The sequence below is a fragment of the Oryx dammah genome, unplaced genomic scaffold, assembly GCF_014754425.2.
Source record: "Oryx dammah isolate SB20612 unplaced genomic scaffold, SCBI_Odam_1.1 HiC_scaffold_10, whole genome shotgun sequence".
NCBI classification, from domain to species: domain Eukaryota; kingdom Metazoa; phylum Chordata; class Mammalia; order Artiodactyla; family Bovidae; genus Oryx; species Oryx dammah.
Window position 1 is genome coordinate 67,250,000 of NW_024070194.1, and position 24,313 is coordinate 67,274,312.

Sequence of the window (24,313 nt, forward strand, 5' to 3'; positions counted from 1 at the left end):
GAAAACCAAAAGTAAAGGATGAAGCTGGTGTGAAATATCACAGACGATGATTCGGGGTTTTGAGTTTTAACAGGGAATTCTTAAATTGCTAAAAACAAACAACCACCACAAAACCAGGAGAAAAGAGCTTTCCTGAGGGACTGAGGCGCCTCGTCACTGGGCAACTTCGCCAGCATGGAAGGGACGGCACAATTTTCAAACAAAAGGAATGTGTGAGAATTCCCTCACAAAGCTTTTCTTCTCATTTTATCCTTGGAAGATAAAACTGCACATGCTCAAACTTTTGTTTCTTTAAAGGGTAACTGCACACCTATGTTCATAACAGCACTATTCACAGTAGCCAAGAGACAGAAACAGCCTAAATGCCCACTGCCAGCTGAAAGGATAAACAAGATGTGGTGCACGTATACAATAGAATAGTACTCAGCCATTAAAAAAAAAAAAGCCATCTGCAGCAGTATCAACCAGAGATTATCATACTAAGGGAAATCAGTCAGACAAAGACAGATACCACATGCTGTCACTTCTATGTGGAATCTAAATTATGGCATAAATGAACTTATCTATGAAACAGAAACAGACTCACGACACGGAGAACAGACTTGTGGCTACCAGGTGGGGAGCAGGGCAGGGATGAACTGAGTTTGGAATTAGCAGGTGCAAACTGTTTTGTATAGAATGGATAAGCAATGCGGTCCTCCTGTACAGCACAGGGAACTATGTTCAAAATCCAGGCATAATCCATAATGGAAAAGAATATAAAAAAGACTCGTGTCGACATAGGTATAACTCTGCTGTGCATCAGAAATGAACACAATGTTGTAAATCAACTCTGTTTCAATAAAGATACGTTGAAAAGACAAATGAAGTAAAGTGGTAACTAAGTCTGATGCCTGGCGGGGTCTGGGCATGTCCACCCTGCACCTGGCCCTGCCCCCCGCGTCCTGTCTCCCAGCGGCAGGACCACCCCTTACCAGGACTGGTGAGAGCTCCCAGGGCGCTGCTCGTGGTGGACAGAGGATTTGCATTGGTGGTGGTGGCTGAGGTCTGCGCTGCGGCTGCAGCCGCCGCCAGTGTGGCCAGGTTCTGTAACTGTAAAGCATTCATGCCTGCAGCGGGGGAGAGAGAGGGCACGTCAGCACCAGGCCCACTTTACCTGTTTCCCAAAAGAGAGGGACAGTGATGAGCACAGAGGGCCCCAGGGCGGGCACACTCACCCAGCTGCCCTGAGGACTTGTGCGGTACCACATGTCCCATCCCATCCCAGGACCCTCTGCCCAACTGCCCCCTCCTGGGCGGCGCAGCTCAGCACAAAAGACAAGCAAGAGGTTTCCATGTGGGCCACGCATGGCAGGGCCTTCCACTTCCAGGCTGTCACCTGGAGGGAGGGCTTCAGGGTACACTCTCCATCCTTAAACTCGACAAGTGTGCATTTGGGGTATGACAGAAGAACTGATGCTTTATTGCTCTGAAGTTACGCTGATCTGTCTTCCAGGATCTGTAAGCTGTGTGACTCTGGACAGATTTCTTAACCTCTCTGATTCTTGCTTCCTGAATGAGTAGTAACAGTTACTTACCTCCTCACTCATGTGGTGGTTGTGCAGATTAAATAATGAATGAAAAGTGACAGTAACTGGCATGACATGAGCCCCCCAAATTATCAGCAACTACTGTGACTGTCACTGTCATTACAGACCCCCCCAAACTTCTCTCCCTCGGTTTTTTTAGGAACTCAATATTTGCTAAGAAGAGAATGAAGAAAAATGGCAGTGCCGTAATACTTTTATCTGAAATATTTGTATTTTAAATATATTTGTATCTCAGAGAGGAACTACTTACTAGAATGAATTGCGGGCTAATGAAAATCAAGAAAAGAATGGAGAGAAATGGAACTCTGCTGACAGGTCTGGGGGGACTGGCCAGGCACAGACTCTATGCCTGAGTCCCCAGAGGTTCAAAGATTCTCTACACTAAGTCTTTTTTCCATGATTCATTTCTCCATCATGTACATTTGAGAAGCAGGCAACAGCAGTTCTCTCCTCATACAGTAGAATTTTGCACAGAAAGAAAATGAAGTTATCGGCCTAATTTTACCTTTTTCTCATGTCTCAAATCCAGGCATTCGATACACGTCTACATAGTGAATCCAACCCGCTTTTCAGACAGTGGCCTGACGACAGGGCTGGGGGATGAGAGATGGAGGAGGGGCAAGAGAACATTCTAGGAGCACGCCTGCTGGAAGCCCTCACCCACTGTGTGGAGCCTCAGCTGGACTCAGAGCCTGGATGCCAGGCTCACTTACCTACCCTGCTCCTCCACCCCAGGTGCCTTCGTCAGGACTTAATCCTACTCAGGGAAGAGTTCCTCAGGTCCATACTGCGATCTGGGTTCTCATTTTGCACACAGTGATACTCAGGCTCCTTCTGGGAGGCATCCAGCCCTGGTGGCTTAGGGAGAAAGCCAGCACCTGTTTTGTAAACCCACATAGGTCCTGGGGATGCTGGAAACAGGACGAGGCACCAGCGGCATCCTGCAAGCGTGAAAACGTTGCTCCATTGAGCACATGCCACTGGGGAAAAAGCTCTGTCCCCCCCTGGGGTCAGGGGTCAGGCAGGGTGGTGGTGACAGAACCCTGCGAAGGGAAAGCGCAGGGCCTATTTTTTCAGGTTTGCCTGAGGAAGACGGAGCTGGGGGAACATGAACTGCGCACAGGCCTCCCTGGGGTCCCCTGGGCGTGGCTCCTGAAGGCAGCGGACCACACTCTGGCTTGTGCGCCTACGGGCTGGGCTTGGGGGGATGCTACCGTGGACTCGCCTGGTCCCCGCGGCCCCTCTAACGTGCTCAGGATGTAACGCAGACGACCAGATGCCGGCACGGACAGACGGCTGTGCACACGAGAGAAGGGTTTAACACCGATGTTACAGTCTGCACATCTGGCCACGGGTAACTATCAGCCGAGCACCCTCCTCAGCCTACGTTTCGACACCTGCTCTGACCTGTGCTGCGGAACCGCGGCCCAGTGCTGGGGTGGAGGAGCTCAGCCTGCTCCTCCAGGTCAGAGCCTTGCCCTCCCGACATTGAGGCTCTTCCCCTCGGAGGGTGACTGACGGGCCGCGTCCAATGGCACCTTTACTCATTAGCTGTCCTCCTCCGGCTCGCCATCTAACTCCCAACGCATCCATCGCAGCCTGCTTCCACATCATACACAGGGACTGCTGACCTTCACGGCTAGACACTAAGCTCCTTGAGGACAAACCAACGTTGTCTTATTTGCTTTCAAGCTCACCTGCACACACACACAGAGCCATGTTCATTCACAGTAGGTGAAAAGTGGGGCCACAGGAGATGGATGAACAGGGCAACCAAGAGCACAAAATGTTCCCACGCTGCTATAAAGAGCATTGTCTACAGACCCAAACGAGGTTTTTCTTGTTTGTTCTTCGTTCTTCAGTATTTACAACAGCTTCATATATTGACTATTTTCCTCAGTCGTTAATTAATCCATTCTGCAAATATTTATTAGGTCTGTGCGTTTTCTTCCTCTCACCCACCAACACTCGACGTTGCCCTGGAGTCCACCCGACCACCCTCCACCCTCGGGTTCTGTGTCCCCCCGTCTTCCCCGAGTGTCCCCTTACCCCCTCACCCCAAGGGGCTGCCCTGCCTCCACTGTGAAGGCCAGGTTCTGGGGTGCCACACTGGGAGTGGCCAGCTCTGTTCAACCACCGACCACTACAGAGCAGGAGAACATGGACCCCACCCAGCAAAACAGAGATGAAGGTGGGGAGGAGAGGTGTCACGACCCCAGCATCAGAGGGTTTGAGGCGAGGAGGTGGGGGTTAGGTGGAGAGAAGCAGAGGCAGGAGGACCTGCAGGTGCTGCCCAGCTCGCCAGCTGTCAGCACGCGGCCACGACAGGCCAGACCCCGGGCCCTGGGCTGAAAACTAAGCCTCCCATCCAAGCGGTGGGGAGCCAGGGACTGGGGGAAATTCTGTTTCTGGAAATAAGACTCGGACCCAGAAGCTCATTCTCACGAAATGTCCTAAAAGGGCTGCGAGTCCTGGTAGAAAACCATCGAACGACAGCCCTGGGCTTAGCGACAGCGATTGGCAGGAATCAAGAAATCCGAGCTCAGGAGTGACAGCGGAGAGAATGGATCAAAGAACACAGCTCCCCACAACCCGCTCCCTGGCCCCCCGCTCCCGACCAGCCCCGAACTATGATGCATATACAGTCAAGCCAATGGAAGTAAACAAAACCAGCCAGAGATTCTCTGAAAACATCGGAGCTGCTGGCTGACACAGGGCAGGGGCCATGCCGAGGCCGGACCCAGGAGCCCGGGGGCAGCGGGCACGGGGGGTGTGACGGGCACTCCTGTCCACCTCCAGGGGGCAACAGAAGCAGCTGCTCCCTGCAGTGTCCTCCTGTCCGGCCAGGCAGCGGCCTGAGGCCGGTTCCCCAGACCATCCCTCCAGCAGGAAAGCCTCCCAGCGAGGACACCCTGGCCCCACGGCTGGCATCGGCAAGTCGCAGGGATGGGTGCGGGGAGAGCCCCGGACACCAGTGGGGTAGGATCCCACTGTCTTCACAGCAGGCGAGCAGGGCCCTGGAGACGGACGCTTTGGCTCTTCTTGCCCCTGGTGCTTCCGTAACCAGAGGGTCTCACCTGCAATGTGGACTTCTCCCCTCCCATTCCTTTCCGTTCAGGGCAGGGGCTTGGGGCCTGGTAGCCCCACTGCTGCTGGGAAACGCCTCGGACTCCAGCTAGGAAGGCAGCTCAGGAGGCTCCGAGGGGACACACCCCGAGCTCTGTCCTCTGCCTGGTGAACTGCACAGACTTCCAGGTACCAGCATCTTTCTAGACCTCCAGCTGCCACAGGCTCAGCCCCAACGGACCGTCAGTCCTGGCCATCCTGTCCCCGCTCCAGCTGTCTGAAAGGAGGTGTTGCTTCTGCCGACGTTGAACTCACATGTCTGGTTCTTTCTCCGTTGTTTTCTCTGTGTGTGTAAGCACACCCTGTCCTGTCCTTCTCAGCTCTTTTCTCCACCCCCTGCCCCCCCCCCCCGCCCCGCCCTTTCTCATCCCTGCTCCCGACACAAAAATCCTCAAAGGGCATGGGATGGGGGAGGGGTGGCCAGGGCGGAGGGTGGGTGGGCGAGGTGATGCTGGTTCTGGTTGGCAAACAGCTCTTCCCTGAGAAGAGAACCACCACCTTTTAACCTCACAAAGCACTCTGCTTGGGTGGGCATCCTGCAAACCAGGGGCAAATAATCTGAGCGACGAGAAATGCAAAACACTGATATAAGTTTTAGGAAATCCAACAATGTGCCAAGATCAAGATGGCCGGGGCGGGGGGGGGGTGGGGGGAGTTGAGCATACAGGGGTTCAACTTTTCCCTCATTACTCTGGAAAAAACAACCCTTCTCCAAACGAGGAAAGTGTGTACCGAACAGTGCACACTGTGCCTACTTGAAACTGAAGGTTTTTTTTTTAAAAAAAAATTATAAGGAGAAGGGCATGAAAATTTAATTGAATGTTCACCTTAGGTAATTCTGTGTCTTATTGTTCAGAGCAATTACCATAAATCTGCATTTCAATAAGCGAGAACAGATGTCAGTTGTTACCAGCGCTTGCCAATCAGGTCTGTTAGAAAGTGACAGATGGGTGGTTATGGAGCATTCTCGTAAGGACTATTAGCAGGGAGTGCAGGGTGTGGAGGAGGGGAGGCTGGGCTCTGGGAAGAACCTGGGCCTTTGTGGGTCCAGTTTGCACACCTCCCAAGTGTGTCCCCAACGCGAGGTCCAATTTTGGCCAAAGTCTTCCCTCTTCTCCGCTCATTACGGACATGCCGAGACCATCTTTGCTCTGAGCCAGATCTCCAACCCGTATAGAAGTCGCAATGTGGTTCTTTCAGGCAGACACTTGCCCGCTATGATTTCGCTCTGACTTTGGAAACTCAGGCCAGAGATTCTGAAAGCGAATTACTACACGCTTCTGAACGTCAGCCCTGGAGAAGGAAATGGCAACCCACTCCAGTACTCTTGCCTGGAGAATCCCATGGAGGGAGGAGCCTAGTAGGCTACAGTCCATGGGGTCACAGAGAGTCGTACATGACTGGGCAACTTCACTTTCTGAATGTCAGAAATCAAGCGAAGCAGTTTTCCCTTTGTCTGTCATGAGATCCTCTTCTTAGGCCACCGCTTCATAACCTCTGCAATTTCGTACTAACAAGCCCCCCCAACCCTAGAAAAATATTTCCCTTAGCAGAAAACCACCCCCTGATAAATTTGTGATGCTGTCCAGAATGAAAGGGGGTTTTCCTGCGGCTGACACTGGATTGCTTCTCTTGGAGCAGTTTTGGGGTTCTTGTGCATTGTTCATTGACGGCTCAGATTTGCCTCTTAGTTGGTCTCTTCACTCGTCTGAGTGATAACATACCTGGATTTGTGGACGTGCAGTGTACTGAGTGACGGCCAGGGGGCGGGGACAGGGAGGTCAGGCCACTTTGAAATGTGGATCCGCCATTTCTTACCTTGGTGACTCTGGGCAAGTTTGTTCTTTAACTTCTCTCATCCTCAGTTGCCCCATCTATGGAATGGGATGCTGAGAGTCCCTATGCCATACAGCTGTTGCAATGTGTGGGAGTGCTGTATCCTGACCCATGTAACACCACTTCCTTGTCCTTTTCCTGCTTTGGTTTTTCCAACTCTTACGTAGTAACTGGTGGTGGTTTTCTCCTTGGCATGCTGTAAAGTGTGAGGATGAACCCCAGGATTATTTCAAAGTGCTCTGTGAAAAGCAAACTGGTGTAATACTACCCTCGTTTTTCTAACACGATGCTTTTTCCAGATGATCGTTGTTATAAAGAAACGAAAGACCGAAAAACCAGTTTCCCCTTATTCTTTCTTTTCTGGAAAAATCCAGACTCGGCCTGAACTCAGACCCCAAGTTACGGAGATTTCAGAAATTCATGGAAAAAGTACCACAGTTGGAGTGGGAAATGGACGAATTTTTATCACAAGAGGGAAAGTAAAATCAATCAGCTTGAAGGATGCACAGAAAATAAAAAGGACGCACATAAAAGCAGCCGGCTTATAAAGATTTCAGCCTTACTGCTACATTCTCTGCTTTTTAAATTTCAGATTTAGGAAAGGTTCCCTTTCATAAAATCGTAAAACACTTCTGAAGTTACTTTTAATTTGAAAGGAAAAAAAATTTTTTTTTTTTAGAACAAAGACGTATAGTTGATGTCTCATTTGATTTTATTGATGTAACTACTTTAGAAACTTGTCACCTAATTTTTTCTGTTTTTTTTTTTTTCTTTTCCAGCTTTATTTTCTCCTCAAACAGAAAATGTTTAGTCATTCAGATGAGACATTCTAGACTGTGGTGAGACACCTCAGTTTCCGTAGGACAGACCCTGTTTTCAGAGCTGTTCACAACATAGTATCACTGCTTTCCGAGATGATATTCACCGTCTGTGGATGGTGCTCTCAGCTGCAGTACTCGAGTCTGCCACGTGCAGTCGGCTCTCTAGACATGAACGTGGGTCTTCCCAGGCGGTTCTAGTGGTAAAGAACCCACCTACCAACGCAGGACACCTAAGAGATGCAAGTTCAATCTCTGGGGCGGGAAGATGCCCTGGAGGAGAAAATGGCCACCCACTGCAGTATTCTTGCCTGGAGAATCCCGTGGACAGAGGAGCCTGGCGGGCTACAGTCCACAGGGTTGCAAGAGTCGGACACTGCTCTCGCTCCTCCACAGCCTCACTTGCTTACAGGCGCTGTGGCCCCAGGAGGGGTCTGAGATGAGGCGCGTCTTGGTGAGAGCATGGTGAGAACCACGCTCACGTGTAACGCGCAGGCCACTGTACCCATTTGCTGACCCCAAACCTTCCACAACTCATTTTTTTTTTGTTTTCTTATCTTTTATTATTATTTTCTTACAAGTCATTCTTAAAGATACTGCCATTAGTTTATGGAATGGTTTGTGGCTTAGATGTCCAGCTAAAGTCAAATTTCTTAATTCAAAAACCAGGCATTTCACTTGAGTTTCATTGGGACTGTATGCAGAACGTAAATTTGCACTTGCCAATTTATAAGTTTACTCACTCTCAAAATAGTCCACAAATGCCAGAGGAGGCCACACCCTCTCAGCAACGATGCTTCAGGAGAACTCACACGTGAGGGAGGAGGGGAAGGAAGTGAAGGTTTTTAGGGAAATGGGGAAGAGGCCTCCCCACCCAATTCAGTGCGTGGGGGAACCTTCTTCCACGAAGGGACCCCTGTGACCCCTCCACTTTCCAGGATGGGTTTAGGTGACGGACAGAAAAGCCCTACTTTTGGGAGACAATGAAAGAGCCGGGGGCCACACAACTTGGTTGAAAAAAAATATACCATAATGCTTCCTGATTTTCCATAGGAATGAAGGGCACTCGTTACAGAAATGGTGAAGCAGAAGAACCCTGACGCCCCCATCCTCAGTCCTCACTACTCAAGATGACAGCAGAAAATGGGACACTCAGCCTTTGACTGCACAGCCTGGGCAGCCTTGGTGTTGGGTTTCACACTGAGGGTTTGAGAAAGGGGTATTTTGGAAGGCCGAGCGCATTTACAGACTGACTTTAAATTGGCCATCTGCTCCACACACCTTCTAAGGTGACTCCAAGATACCCTCCATTGATAAATGAGTGCGCGGTGCAGACGCCAACATCCTGACCCGAGCTGGTGCGCCGCGGGCTCACAGCCTAATGAAGAGTGGCAGGGCGCCCTGTCCACCCGGGAAGACACGCCCGGCAGCAGCCTCGGGACCCAGTGACCTTCTCTGCATAATGTAACCACGGCAATGGGAGAGCCTGAGGCTTCCTCTAAGGGAAGACTCTTATTCTGAATTTGGGGGCGGGGGTTCCGACTGATTAGAAGAAAAATCCTGCCTTGGTGGAAAACACGATGCATCTTGACATTTCTTTCAGAGTGTGCAATCTGGAGGTTTTCTCTTTTTTAAAAATGTAGAAAACTCCCTGAATATTTAAGTTCTGTCTCTCCAGCCCCCTTCACAGAACTAAAAATAAATCAACCATTCAAGGAGATGCTTAGCTCCGAGGCCAGCTTTCTCAACTGTGTTCATTAACATTCTGCCGAATGATTTCACTCCTTATTATTTTAACATCTATTTTTTCTAATAATCCCAAAGCTGTCTTATGACAGAATAGGTGGGCGGCGCCCGCAGATTTAAAGGGCCACGAGTAACTGAGCGTTGCTCTTACTGCAGGCCAGTCCACCCCGTCAGAAAGGTCACAGTTTAGCCCCATGGGCTACCACGGAAGGCGGGGCTGACCGCCACAGGAGGCACAGGAAGAGGGACCTGAATGTGCTCATGCCAAGTCTCTCCAGTTCCATCCAAAGTGACACAGGAGAAGAAAAATAGTAACACAAGGATATGGATTCAGGAGAAAAAGAGAAAAAAGGAGTTTTCACGGTGACAGATAAAGAAATCAGGCTTAGACTCTGCATATCCTGGGTTCATCTCATTGACTCAGGGTGTCACTGATGGAAGCAACTGTGCTTGCCTCTAATATGCCAACAATCTGTTCTCCTCGCCCACTCTCCTCGACGTTTTTGGAACTGAGGAAGAAGCTTCCTGACTGTTCTTCACGGCAGGTTACTGGCCCCTATGTCCTGATTCGCTGCACGGGTCAGGGTATCAGCCTGGAAGGTGACTCAGCGGATCCACCTTTCACTAACCGCTGCCCCTAGCTCACTGCCAACACAGCTCATTATCAAAAGAAACGCTTCACGGGCTGGCTTTCACATTCAGTCCTACTGTGATTTTTTCCCGACAGCGAAGATTTCCACTTTCCCATAAAAGCTTCTGATGCACAATTCTATCAACTGGGATTCTTTTAAATTAAAAAAAAAAAAGGCACCCCTGTTAATTGTGGTTATCAAGGGACTGAAATGGTATCAGTCAGAGATAGGTCTGCAAGTCTAGCTTTCATTATGGAGGACAAAACATTTTTATTGACTGCCTGTTATTAAAATTTTAGAAGGACGTCAATCATGGCGGCTGCCTTGGATACACGACTCTTGCTGGAAATCTGCCCCCTCCCCACCTCCCAGCAGTCAAACCCATTAAAAAAAAAAAAAATCACAACTCTGGAGGGTAAAAGAATCTGCCTGCAATGCGGGAAACCTGGGTTCTATCCCTGGGTCGGGAAGATCCCCTGGAGAAGGAAATGGCAACCCACTCCAGTATGCTTGCCTGGAGAATCCCATGGACAGAGGTGCCTGGGGGGCTACAGTCCATGGGGTCGCAAATAGACACAGCTGAGCGACTAACACTTTCTACTTTCTGGAGGGTACTATGCAGGAATTCTCAGCCCCCAATTTTCTCATTATGTAACTGTTGGAGATGCCAGGGATAAAAAATCAACTTCCGAGCAGCTTACTCTTAAGGTTTAACACCTAAGCCAACAGGTCAGGTTTGTGGTTCTTTCCCCTTACTGTCTTCTTCGCCCTCTGAACCCATCCCAAAGTCAGATAACAGCGCAGTCCAAACGCCAGGCAGGCCTCATGACTTACCCGCCATCTGCTGAATGCCACTGAACGCACCCAGGTTGCTGGAGGAGGTGGCCTGCTGCAGAAGCTGGAAAAACAAACAAACAGCAAAAACAGAAACGTGCTGTCAGAAAGAAATGGAGCTGAGGACAGAGGAGCTTCCCACGTCCACAGGGGCACGTCCAGTTCCTTTACATTCACACCGTCAGCTACTGCTGCCTCTTAATGGGCTAAAGGTTCCCAGTGCTGGAGCCGTAAATCCGCATTAATGTCTAATCTCTATTAAGAAGCACAGACACCGGGGAGACCCGATATCGTCACTGCCTTAAACAATTCATCAATTTACGATTTTTAACAGCCAGGTGTTAGATCTATGGGAACCAACATGGCGTGACTAATGCTATCTCTCTGGAGCTTAGTAGTTCTCGTAACTCATCTCTGTCAATCAGGGTCCAACTCTGGGTCTCCTCCGCTTTCCTTCACAGCTTCCTGTCCTACAACCTTCATTAGGAACGCACAGATTCGCTGACTCCGGGACTAACAGAGAAGCCGCTGAGATACCTACAGAGAGAAATGTATCTATTCACAGCTCCACAGCTGCAGTCATAACTATAGGATAAAGACAACGGTCAACCATTTTCAGGTGGTCTTTGTGGGCACAGAGGAACATACTATTTGTCAAAACTTAGAACTATCTGGTGCTATATACATTGATGCTATTATTATAAATATAATCAGCATGTTCTAAAAAGAAACAAAGACAGCTGTGAAAAGGTCTCTGCATTTTGTCTCTGGAGCTTCCAGAAGTACATTTATCCTGCACGGAGACACAGGGCAGCGCAAGGTAAGGCATGTGATTACCATTTGAAAGCACGCCTTTATTTATCCAAATAGGTTGAATAACAGGTTAACTTAGGGTTTCTCTGGTGGCTCAGAGGGTAAAGACCTGACTGCAGAGTGGGGAAACCAGATTTGATCCCTGGGTCGGGAAGATCCCCTGGAGAAGGAAATATCAACCCACTCCAGTATTCTTTGGAGAAGGCAATGGCACCTCACTCCAGTACTCTTGCCTGGAAAATCCCATGGATGGAGGAGCCTGGTAGGCTGTAGTCCATGGGGTCGCTAAGAGTCGGACAGGACTGAGCGACTTCCCTTTCACTTTTCACTTTGATGCATTGGAGAAGGAAATGGCAACCCACTCCAGGGTTCTTGCCTGGAGAATCCTGGGGACGAGTGAGCCTGGTGGGCTTCCATCTATGGGGTTGCACAGAGTCGGACACGACTGAAGCAACTTAGCAGTAGCAGCAGCCAGTATTCTTGCCTGGAGAATCCCATGGACAGAGGAGCCTGACAGGCTACAGTCCATGGCGTTGCAAAGAGTCAGACAGGACTGAGCAACTTTCACTTAGGTGCTGCACTAAGTGTGTGACTAGACTTACTGATATCCTCCTTCTGGTAGATCAGTACAGCCACAGTCTGTACCCTGGAGCTAGTGTGGGGCTGTCTCCTATACTCAGAAATCCATGGATGTCAAAAGCACAGATTCACCAAACCTATTATTAAAAAACTGCTACAGTTCTGTGTGAGCTGAGGAGGAACCAGAAGAATTCACTATTTACAAAATAGGCTCTCATCATTCACTTGGAGCTCTGCACAGCCTAACAGAGAGTGCTGCCACTCTGGCAGGTTGTTGGTTTCCTCAGCTCTAGGAGGAGGAGACTCCAAAATGGTATGGGACTCACAAATGGGCATCCAGCAGCTGACTCGATTCTACCCAAGTCCTAGTTGCCACGATACTATGGGGATTAATGTGAACAGTTTTCAGAAATAGGTCTCCACCTTTCACTCATCCTTCTGGATTCGGTGTAACAGACTACCTAGATACTATACTCAGACACAGACACAGAGTGAGGAAGAGGAGGAAGCCAGGGATGATCCGTTTTGACAGAAATCCCTTCTCTTGGTTTGATTTCTAGAGTTTCCCATTCTCTTGTGGTTGCAAGAGAATGGAGCTCTGCACAATTTTTTAAGAACCAAAGTTTAGTCAAATTAAATTAGCTTTGAAGATACTTTGAGGGATTAATAATTTCTACTGGAGGAAGTTGCAATACCTGGAGGGTCATTAACCCGAGGATTCTTTCCACTGACAACCACACTCTGGTGAGCCAGAGTCAGAACCTACCCTCCACACACAAAAAAAGGTGCTGGGGAGTGGGGCCAGAAGACTGGGTCAGGCACAGGGGTCCTGGTTCCTGGCAACAGTGGAGCACGAAGCTGGATTCTTAGAAACTCTGAAAAGGTGAGCTTGCCATCAACCTATGATAGAAATCCTTGTTTTTATTTTTTATTTTAGCAATAAAACTTTTTAATATTTTATTTCATATTTAATATATAAAACACATAAATATATGATTGATATACAAATATATAACTATATAAATTATAGATAACTTATTTTATATTTTATTTCGGCAATTTTACTTCAGCAAGATATGAGGAAATTTCACACAGGGTCCTTGTGGATAAGATGGAAAAATGGCTAGAAGGAGATAGCAAACTCGGTTCCTGCTTCTGTCAGTGACTCAGGGGAAGGCAGGAGAGGCATGCTTCTCCCGCAAGACACACAGACATGTCATGAGCAGTTCCTGCTCGTCAGACCCCAGCAGGCCTGAGGGTGGGAAAGGAGGACTGAAGGGGCTTCCCTGGTGGTCAGTGGTTGAGGGTCCGCCTTGCAATGCAGCAGATGCAGGTGTGATCTCTGATCTGGAAACTATGATCCCACCTGCATGGAGCAACTAAGCCTGCATACCGCAACTGGAGAGCCTATGTGCTGCGATGAAAAATACTGCGTGGTAACAATGAAGATCCCACAAACCTCAACTAAGATCCGACATGGCCAAACCAGTAAATATTAAAATAAAAGGGGAATATGAGTCACATCTCCTTGGAGAAGCAGCCAGGCTGGATGAAGAGAGCACACGGAGCGTTGAAATCCTGCCTGACCACCAGCGCCAAGACCTTGGGTGAAGTAAAGTAACAAAACCTCTTTAAGCCCCTTCTTTCCCTCACCTGCAACAAGGGGATCACCTTTCAAGGTTACAGGGAGGGCTGTTTTGCAGAACAGTATCAGTTCTACTACCAAGTACAGCTCCTGGGTCATACTATCCTGAGGGCAACAGTTCAAAGGTCAGGACAGAATTAGGATACACATACATGGACAGCGGCTAGCATCAAAGGCCCAAATGCACAATATAAAATTACATTAATTAATGTGTAGCCCTGCAGGAAAGTGGGGTAGTGAAGCATAGTTTGGCAATGGTTCAAGAAAAAGTAAGCAAAACCTTAGAGGAGAATGAGCTGCCTTCCACCACTTTCAAGTGACATGCAGATGCTTTGAAGTTCACACTAGGGCTCGCTCCTCGTGCTGTTTAGATCTTACCAGGGGAATGGTCCTAGGTTTTGACTCTGGCATTTTAATAAAGACAGTGGCAAAGTGAAATGAGCAGCAGAAAGGGGCATAAAAACAAAAAAGGAGGTGAAAGTTTAGAAACAGTGAACTGTAAGGGATGGCTGAAAGAACAGGGTCTATTTGTCTTGAAATAGGATCTGAGTTTCGGGTTTCCAACAGATAAAGAAATATTTGAACTGAATCAACATCCCTCCTCTGGGAAGACCCAGTGAAGGAAGGTTCCACGAGACCTCCCTCCTAGGTCCTGCCGAGGAACGCCCTGCCCCGGGCACAGAGAGCGGGCATACCATGGCTGCCTGGGGACCTTAAATCACAGTGTGGGGAGCGTGCTGCACCCCTCCTAATGCAGGAGTTGATGCTGGAACACTGGTTAACACCCAGCCTTGTGGAGCCCAGCTTAGCCTCCATCTAGCTAGACAGAAGGGTCCATCCTTATGCTCATCAATTTCACCTGGAAAAACTCTGCACTAAGGCCCAGAATTTCCTGGCATTCACAGCATCCCGAGGCTGAGCTTTTGGTGTACTGAGGGAACAAGGAGTCTGGAGGAGTTCCAGGGCGGGGCTCTCTCTCCCTGGGGACCCCACGTCCCCCACCCGCAGGAACTTACCGCCAGGTACTGCGGGGTGAGGCCGCCCAGACCCGTCAGGTTCCCCCAGGTGGCAGTGTTGAGCTGCTGCATTTGCTGCGCCAGCTGCTGCTGGAGGCGCCTTTGCTCCTTGTCCTTCTGGGTGTCCGCGAACTTCACCACGATCGGTGAAGAGCAGCCCTGTGGTCAGACAGTGGAAAGTGAAGAGGGGGTTACAGCCTGGTCCACTGGGCTCGGGACATTCAGTCAGCGTGGGGCCTAGCTTTCTGAATGACTGCAGCGGAGGGGACGGTCCTTCATCTTCTCTGAATAGCACCGTCAACAGAATATTATTCCAGGGTCTCTCACTGGTGTGTCTTTGGGGCTCTGGTGCTTGAAGAAGCCATTTTGCTCGTGATCTGCTTATTATACTGCCTCACCTTCTCTCTTCAGGGGTCTTCCTTCCACCATCCCCAGGACCTCCGCAGGGACAAGAGACCTGATCACTGGCCCTTAATTAAGCTTCACGGTTCATCTGTCTGAAAGATGGACTCGTCGTGGTGTGTCTGTCTGTTGCTATGTGTAACCAGGGCACAAAGAGGGGGAGACGTAATGGGAGTGAGAGTGCCTGTCATTCACGTCTTTTTTTTTTTTTTAAACTCTTTCCAATGCTCAGTTAAGCATTTTTTAACATTGGAATGGTGGGAATTACATCAACCCAGCAATATAATCGGGAGCAGTGGGTTTCATTTTTAGGAACATGGATGAAGGAAGGAGATATTCAGGGAACGCAGGCATGAACCGATGTCCCAGTCCCCATGTTTTCAGAAAGGTCTCCTCCTTCTCTACCACATCTAATCTATCACTAATCCTAGGCTACTGCAAATCACAAATGACATATTAGGATCGTGTTCTAGTCCAGGGAGGTGGAGATTTCTACTTGGCTTCTTTTCCTAATCAATCTTGCTGTTCTAGGAGCTTCTTTCCATGTTCATTTCCTTTAAAAGGCAGGATCAGGGGTAGTGAGTAAGAAATGGCCATAGGTTATCTAATAGGACCAGCATCTTTCAGATGCAGGCGGTCCTTAGGGAAAGTAAGGGCCTAACATCCCAGGCAGGAGGACTTCCTTTTAAAAGCACTTTTCAACATTCACCACTTGGAAACCCTCAGTGGAAACCAATTGGCTTCCCTTTCCATACAGCTTACTACACATTCCATCACAATTAAAGCTGTGAAATTTTGCTGAGAAAAAAGAAGTTAATTCTACCCAAGTGATTAAAAAGAAAACAAACTTTTATTGAAACTCAGCGTGATAACAGACCTCTCTCTTCTGTCAGAAATTTAATATTCCTATTTAAATGAGCTTTCCCCTTCCCTTTGGGTTAATTTTTCTTTCTCTTAGAAAACAAAGTTGCATTTTTTTTTCTTGTCACCTTGGGTAGTTCCTGGGGATGGAGCTATGCATAGATGAGGCAATCGTGCCTGTTATTAACCCCCAAAATGTGGGAAAACTGAGGTGACTGGCTGTTGAACCTCCAGTGGGTTGATCTTCAGCTCTGGGGGGTCACAGTCACAACCCAGGATATTAAGAGTCAATAAACTAAATAAAAGTAACATTTCCACCATTAAAAAAAAAAATCTATACTTCATTTTTCTTTGTCCGCTCTGTGTTTTAGTGCTTCATCATTTTAAAGAGAGCAAAACCACTCTGAAGATGGAAATTACAGAGAGCAAGGGTTTTGCATGGAAAGGGTATATTCTATCAAATTCATTCCGTAACAAATTATAGCATCTCCTCCTAACAGTTCTCTTATGGTTGACTTTTTTTCTTCCTTAAATACCAGAAAATGATATAAAAGCAGAAAATCAGGCCAATGATTGTAGCTCAAAAAACGACTTGTATAAACTATGAAAGGGAAAAACAGGGTGGGCAGAGATTGGAGGAAGGTGGGAAAAATCAAGGTACCATATAAAATTAATGACTTCTTTTCCTTTAAAGAATGTGTTCATTTAAACTTTAATAGTCACATCATTTTGAATTCGTATCTCTTAGATCATATCTTGGTTGAAGATGTGAGCCAGAGTCCTAAAAATAATGTGATTAATTAAAAAAAAGAAAACAAACTTCAGTTATACAACTCTAATGAGACTGCATAATAGATAATCTTCCATTTAAATGTCAATATTTTTGAATTAAACAAGAAATTTAAGTGTCTAAGGGCCCTTCTGATTAAGCATGGATGTCCATATTTAAAAACAAGTGCATCAGATCTGATTTCTGATATGAGCGATATTAACAAAGGATCAACGACTTCTGAAGAATAAATATGCCCCATTCTCTATAGCAAATTCTTTTCCTTCTGAGAGCCTGTTATTTTCTTGGTTTGGGTTCATCCCCAGTTCTGCTGTATTTTCTCGTGTTCTCCGTCTGTAGGGACGTACAGAACATAGTCCTCCCATTCGGGTGGGGGGGCCCTGGGTGAGGGTACTGGGGTGGCAATGTTTCCAACAGCTGAAATAGCTGGGGTGAAAAAAATAATCTAAGGTGAGGCCAATCAGGAACAGATCACTCTATCACAGGAAATAAAAATATTTAAGAGTGAAACAAACATGTATATCAAGACTTTCTTTTTCTTAACAGTCCTTTTGTTTTCATTTCCAGGCTGATCTGCAGCTGAAAACCAGGCTGATCCACCACAGTGGAGCCGCCCAAGGTAAGAGAAAGGGGCGGGGACGAGGGTGGGAGGGGTCAAACACATGATCACATGTGTAACTGCTTGTTGTTCGAGACTGGATTCCTAGGTATTTCAAATTCCGCTAATTCTCTCTTATTGTGGCCGACTTTCACCTGAGCTTGCCTTCACGTAGGGGGGTGTGAGTGCCTTAAAAATGCATTGCACTGAAAGGAAAACACAGTGATTATATAAGGTATGTTAGGAATACTGAAGTCAAAAGGAAGTTTGAAAAAGACAATAGGCTTTGCAATGCTATCAAAACTCAGAAAAGTACAGTAAACACTGAATGACAATGCCATGCACACTCTCGTCCCCCACACTTCCACCCACCCCTCTGCTCCCTAGAAAAAGTTTGCCCACAGAACAAGACCCAGAAAGATCACTGAGCTCCCGGCATGCTTCGGGAGATGCAGCATGGCCAAAAAAAAAAAAACCAAAAACCGAACAACAAAAAAAATTAAAACCCCCCGCAAAAGTGGAGGCAAAAAAGAAGCTCAAACAATAGAGAACTTTTGGCACATTAAATAAAACTGAAAAAAAAAATTCTTTTTTTCTTTCAAAAGATGAAAAACATAACTTGAGGTAACAGTACAAAGCCACCTCCAGAAAAGATCACCCATACACAAAGATACAGTTTACATGATACAGCAGAACATGCACTCCCAAAGGATTCTATCAGACAGTACAGAGTAAGGAACTGCATATCACTCTTGGAATGCTTTTGTGCAAAATCCTGAAAGGCCATGACCCGAATCACAGACTCAAAGGACAGGGCCATCGTCTACATTTGTGGGCCCATGCCAGCGTATTTCTCTTCTCCCATAGCCACTGTGTCTCTCATTAGGAGATCACATTGGAGCCTTCGCGTTTCTTGGTTACTGTTTTTATTTTTATTTTTTTAGCAAGGGGGCAAATCTAATTTTCGGGGCAGGGGGTGCTCTCATACATGAACATTTGCAGTGGTTCCATCTTGTAGGAGAAGTCTTAACTTTCTCCAACACTGCTGATGCAAAAACAGTTCTGCTTGTCTTGATTAAAGGTCACTTGACCTCACATTTAAAAAGAAGACAAAAAAGCAATCAAAGAACGCTGTGACTGAGCACGGGGCCCACTGCAGTTTGGAATGGGGGCTGTTAGCATTCAACCCATCCCACCCTGGGGGCTGGCGAATGTACTTGTTCCTTGAGGGGCACGAGGATGCCCGGGTTAAATGGCATCATGAACTTTACACGGCAGGGACCTGGGCCACCGCAACAAAAGGCTCGGAAAAGAATGCAGAGCAAGTGGAAGGTTTTACTAGGTGCGCTTCCAGCCATTAGGGGAAAAACTCAGAGAGGAGAGCGAGCGGGAGGGCGAAGAAAGTGGGGCGGGGGGAGAGAGATTAAGGGAGGAGGGGATGGACGAATGAAGAGAAAGGTGGTGAAAGTTTACATCTGTGATTGTCATGGGAACAAGCCACACAGGAGAGAATCGCTTTCCATTCCCCACCGTTTGCACAAAGAAAACAAAGAGAGGGCAGATGATACAGTACCTCCATGGTCTGAGACTGGTGCATGGCTTTGATTGCATTCTGTGCCATTGCCCTTGTAGAAAACGTGACAAACGCACAGCCTGTGGGAAACAAGGGGACAGGGAGCAGGAAAGACAAAAACAACAAGACAAAAGGTTTGGACGCTTGTTAAACCAACACAGTCTACGAGAACTGCCACAGGACGACACTGTTCTCAGTAGTACATGGAGTCAACAACTTCTCTCTCTGGTTTTAATCTCATGTTGCTTTTTTACTTACAGTGCTGACTTGCTAATCTGACCAAAGCAGAGAGATTTACTGATGGATTAGTTTATTTATTTGTAGAACGCAGTCCAGGGAAAGGAGGCTGGGTACTCATTCTTTCTTTTTAATTTTTAAGTTTTTTTTTAGCCACAGGTTTGAAATGTGCAAGACCTAGTTTGCATTTTCTAAAATAAAGAGTGGCAATTTTACATTTTCTCCTTGGCTGACTATCATGACTGAGGGCATCCACCCATTCTGGTTCTATATTTCAAATGGGAGCGTTGATTTTTAAGCAGCCAATAATAAAATCCTCACACCCGGGGCAAATTAGCAAAGAGATTCCGATAGCTTGAAATGTCAGCAAATAAATATACTTCATCTTTTCTGGGTGGTTTAAAAATTAGATATATGTATAAATACACATTCATGTTACTTAAATGCAAATAAATATACCCAAATCCTGTACAAACTACTTAGTAACTGTTAATGACGAACAAAAACAAACCCCCTATTAACAAATGCGCCATTACTCTGGGAATATTCAACAATACATATAAAGTAAAATGTAAACATTTGCATTGGATTTGTTACTTGTATCAAATCTTCACGACTTCTGAAAGTTGCAACTTGCGGTTTCTATCAGAGACTGGACCTCAAGTGGAACATACACAAGAGGATGCACATTTCTCTGAATGTCTCCCCTGAGGCCCAGTGAACCCTCCATGGCTATTTCTTTTTCCGGCTGTAAAATAACTAGCATCCATGGGACTCCTTGTAGCAGTGTCAGCTACCATGCAGGTCACCGCTCCAACTACATGGCTCACTGCCCTTTCCACTAATAAAAACACTGCCTTCTAAAATTTACATTTTATTTATCATCACCCTTGGGCTTCTCAGAGAAAAAGACTGTGAAATTAATGCAGATTCAGGCTGATTTTATAATAATACCACGGCACACTAAAAGCTTAGCTAAAGCAATGCAGACTATTTCACTTATGATCTCTAATGACTTTAAAAGTGCATTGATTTTCAGCTTCTTTAGCCTTGCACAGTTTGAACTTAGGTATCAGAGAATAATTTAGTGTTCCACTCAATTGCCTCAAAACATTATTATTACTGCTACTTAAAAAGATTTGCAAATGAAGCAGATCTAAACACTGAGGGGCCAAAGCCTGTCATCTCAGAGTGAGTGCACAGAAGTGGAATTCTGGCACCCATCACATGAGATGGGTGCCTCTATGGCCAAGAAGCCAAGCAGAAAACTCTACATCTAAACAACCAGCGCATGGCTTGTGCATGGGAGTCACTGTGGGGGCCGTCGAATACATTTTCTCTGTTTGCTCTGCATGTGTACCTGGTGAGATTATCAAGTCAATACTGTATTAGCACTTTTTCATCAAACAGCAATAAGAGAAAGCAATGCCTGCCCACACCCCCAAAGCACAACAACATCCAGTCATGAAAAAAAAGTCAATGCATTTTTTTTTTTTTTTGCATCATGCTGTAAGTTTTAAAACACAAAAACTCTCAGTACACAGGAGGTTCATCTCATTCACCTCTACGTTAAGCTGTCCTAATGAAGCCTGCAGTCTAGCTCACTAAGAATGTCAAGCTATTTCTTAGTTCTTCCGACGTTACAGCAGCTGGTGAAGCTGTTTGAGCATGGTGCCTATATCTATACTGGCTGTGGTTTCTGTCATCAACAGAAGCAGCTGGGCGGCCTCCTCTAAGGCATCTAGATGAGATGATGTGTGTAATGCCGTGAGAGACCTACAGCGGGACCTCTGCTGGCTCCATACTGAAATGTACTCAGCTCCAAGATGAGAGAGTCCCAAATTTACCATCCGTTTCAAAGTAGGATCTCTTGAAGACTGTGGTTATCACTGACACTATTAGCAGGGGAAATAAGACCGGGAGATTTTTCTTTCTTATTTCTTATCTGGAGACTGCAGGAGAGACACAGGAAATCATCTCATAGAGGCAGATCTGAAACCGTGGGCTAACTCTGTTTCACTCGCTTTGCTCTTATTGTTCGGGGGCATGTGCCAAACTGAGTGTCCAAACGGAGGTTCAGAATGCATAAAAAACATGTAAAATGTCAACAAAAATCAATAAGGCACAGTATATGCATTTACTACAGTTTCAGAGCAAGCAGAACTTTGTTAACTTCAGGAGAAAGATCTAGCAGTTAACAGGTCTCAAAAGAAAAGTCTAGCAAGAGAACAATGAAGTGATCTCTCTATAAACTCGAACCATTCATTGCCCTTTGCTCTATGAAACCTGCAATTAAAAGCTTGACTGATGCTTCTAATTATACAGTCCTCATCCCCTCCCAAAAAATGATCTGACAAATCTGATGACTTCTTTAACCTTTTAATTGTGTCGGCAGCAGGGCAGGGAGAGAAAACCTGTCTCCTAGGGACTCTGTCAAGTTCCACGCTCTGTGCTGTGTTCAGTTACTTAAGGGAGAAAAACGACTGTGTCATTTATAAAAGGGGAGCAAAAGGGGAGCACGTGTCTGTTTGCTGCTCTGGATAAAGTCAAGCAACTTCAGAACCAGATGTTCCACGGGCTGGTAGCTTGTTAACCTTTGCAACGTCTCTAAAACAGGAGGGTGTGGGTAGTCCTATGACTAGGTTCATTTTGTTTTAAGCACTGAAAACACTGGCTTTGGAGTGAGCCCTCAAATCTGTGGCTTTTCACTAACATAGGGTCACTCGAGTGCCTATGGTCAAAATGGACTGGCGCCTTCTTCCACAAGCCAATCAGATGACTTTCCACTGGATGGAAATGTCTTAGGTCCACTGTCCCCCTTCTCTTTCTACAAGTGAGCTTCTGGGTACAGTGGAGTCCACTGGGTCTCAACAGGACAAGTGCTCTGATCTTACAGGGTCAGCCCTCAACTGTTCTAGGCTGTCGCACATGCTGGCAAAATGCAGGAGAACTTAGATTTTGGGGGAAAAAGTACCGGAACCAAGATAATGAAGCTACTTTTGGTGGTGGTGGTAGGGTGGGTAAGACAGCCTATATATCTTAAAGGTTCCAAATACATAATAGCAAAAAAAAAAAAAAAAGGGCAAAAATTCCATCTGTAAATGTATCCAACCTGTAATTTAGCTTGCCATTATTTATTGTCTCCACTTTCAGAGTGTCAGAGATTGCTAATAGAAAAGAAAGGAGTTGAATTTCTCTTGTGATGCTGAGGCTGTCTCCCTGCTGTTGGAGTAGATGAATGATTGACTGGGGAAAGGGTTCTCAGAGTGATTTCCTCCTACAGACAGGATCTAAGGGGAGCACAGAGCCCTGCCGCCGAGCGGGTTTTGGTCCCTGTCTACTACACCTGTCATTTCGATTGAAAGGATGTCTTAACTCAGTGTTCTACCTTTTCTCTTGGGTGCAAGGGAATTTTGAGAGAACTAGATGAATTCTTGCTGTGGACCAAAAAGAGAGCGAGAGAGCAGACAGACAGAAAGGAAAAAAGCAGAGGCACTAGCACTTTTAAAAGCACATAAAATGATGCCAAGGCCTCTTGTTTTCTGCTGCTTCTTTGAAAGAGCAGCAACAGCCACTTTACTTCAACTGAAGGAAGCATAATTTAAGATAACTTGTGTGGCATGAGAAGATGTCAGCTTACGGAAAACCTCTTCAGCTGTAGGAAGATCTTAGCGCAGCCAGTTTTCTTCTGTATCTTCTGAGCAGGATTTAAACTACTCCGTAAGTAAGACACTGGAGCATCAGAGTTAATACTATGATGCACAACCCCAAGGTCAGGTTTGTTTATTTAAAACTGGCATGGAGAGATCGTTCATTCATGGCTCCCGAGGTTGAGGGAAAAGCTGGGACTTCAGAGTTGGCAAAATCTCACCCCTGAGATGAGCCTGGAAAAGTATCCAGAACAGGACGACATGTGTGCTCAGTCATGTCTGACTCTTTGTGACCCCGTGGACTGCACCCTCCAGGCTCCTCTGTCCATGGAATTCTCCAGGCAAGAATACTGGAGTGGGTTGCCGTTTCCTACTCCAGGGGATCTTCCTGACCCAGGGACAGAACCCACATCTCCTGCACCTCCCGCATTGGCAGGTGGATTCTTTACCACTGAGCTACCTGGGCAGGATGACAAGATGCAGCTAATAACCCAGGAGGCCTCTGGCACAGGTTCCCATATATCTGAACATTTGGGGACCACGTGGACATGACTAAAATGTCACGGTCAAAACTGAGTCCTCTTCCTGTACATGTTTTAAAAGTCAAAAGCCCACTCCCATATTTCAGATCAGATATAATGAAAACAAATGAGGATATAATGCCTACATCCAGACTGTGCTCACCAACATCCCTGAAAATATCACCAATTCCTATGTCAAGGGTTTTGGCAGGAGAATGTTGGAACATCATAAACACAGCTGGAATATTCTTAAACAAGCAGAAAGTTACCTTAAATGGCAGTGAAGATCTGACTGCAGTTCATGGGAAAGAAGAATGAAATCAACCCCTTCACTGTCTCTGAGTTACAGATATTCCGTTGCCACGGTGTAGCAAACCCGGCAGATTGTACCCAGGTCATTCAATCTGACCGTGGGATTGCGGGTGAGAACGTTTGTGTTTTAGGAAATAGACACGCTCAGGTTACACTGTTCAGCAGACGTGCTGGTGTGGCAGTCTGAGGCTGTGCTTCTAACAGCAGACATCTTGTTTTGCCTGCCATGGGTGGGCTCGTGGAATCTGGCCTGCTTCTCAGTGAAGGCTCACGTGGGGGCCCTGAGAGGCAGATCTGCCACTGCAGAAAGATCTGAATCTCATGAGGGGCTGAAAAGCATTCCCAAACTAGGTTTTTCCAAAATGGCAGAATGGGTTACTGCCCCCAAAGGAGAAGATGCATGTTTAGATGTGAGCACACGGTGTAAAGTGAGCAGAGTCCAGATGTACCTGTTGGGTCGTTTCAACAGGCCTGGCAGGTGCTGTCCACATGTAGACACGACAGTTTCCCTGGGGGAGAGGGCAGGATAGGAGGTCCCGTCTCAAAACACGGCACAGATCTGGGTGCCGGTGAATAACTATGGGGCCTTTAAAACAGTCTTTCCTGCCTATAAAGAGGTCATGATTTTTTTCTTTTTTAAACAGTGGTTCTAACTGAAAGTATAGTAAGACTTGATAAATGTGAGCTCTGGCAGCTACTCTCACTTGGGGCCGGGGTACTCAATCAACAAGCCTG

The 24,313-nt window shown here is 46.8% G+C and overlaps 1 protein-coding gene across 12 annotated transcripts in view; it reads right to left on the bottom strand.

Annotated features, from left to right (window-relative positions):
- CELF2 (CUGBP Elav-like family member 2) overlaps nucleotides 1–24,313 on the bottom strand; it is a 553,836-nt gene that overhangs the window by 35,097 nt on the left and 494,426 nt on the right. For all 12 annotated transcript variants that reach the window (XM_040248499.1, XM_040248497.1, XM_040248498.1 and 9 more), the window contains 4 exons: nucleotides 18,859–18,938; nucleotides 14,635–14,793; nucleotides 10,582–10,645; nucleotides 975–1,109 (listed from right to left, as the gene is read on the bottom strand). In XM_040248499.1, the coding sequence (XP_040104433.1) occupies nucleotides 975–1,109; nucleotides 10,582–10,645; nucleotides 14,635–14,793; nucleotides 18,859–18,938 (438 nt within the window). The remainder of the gene's footprint in view (nucleotides 1–974; nucleotides 1,110–10,581; nucleotides 10,646–14,634; nucleotides 14,794–18,858; nucleotides 18,939–24,313) is intronic.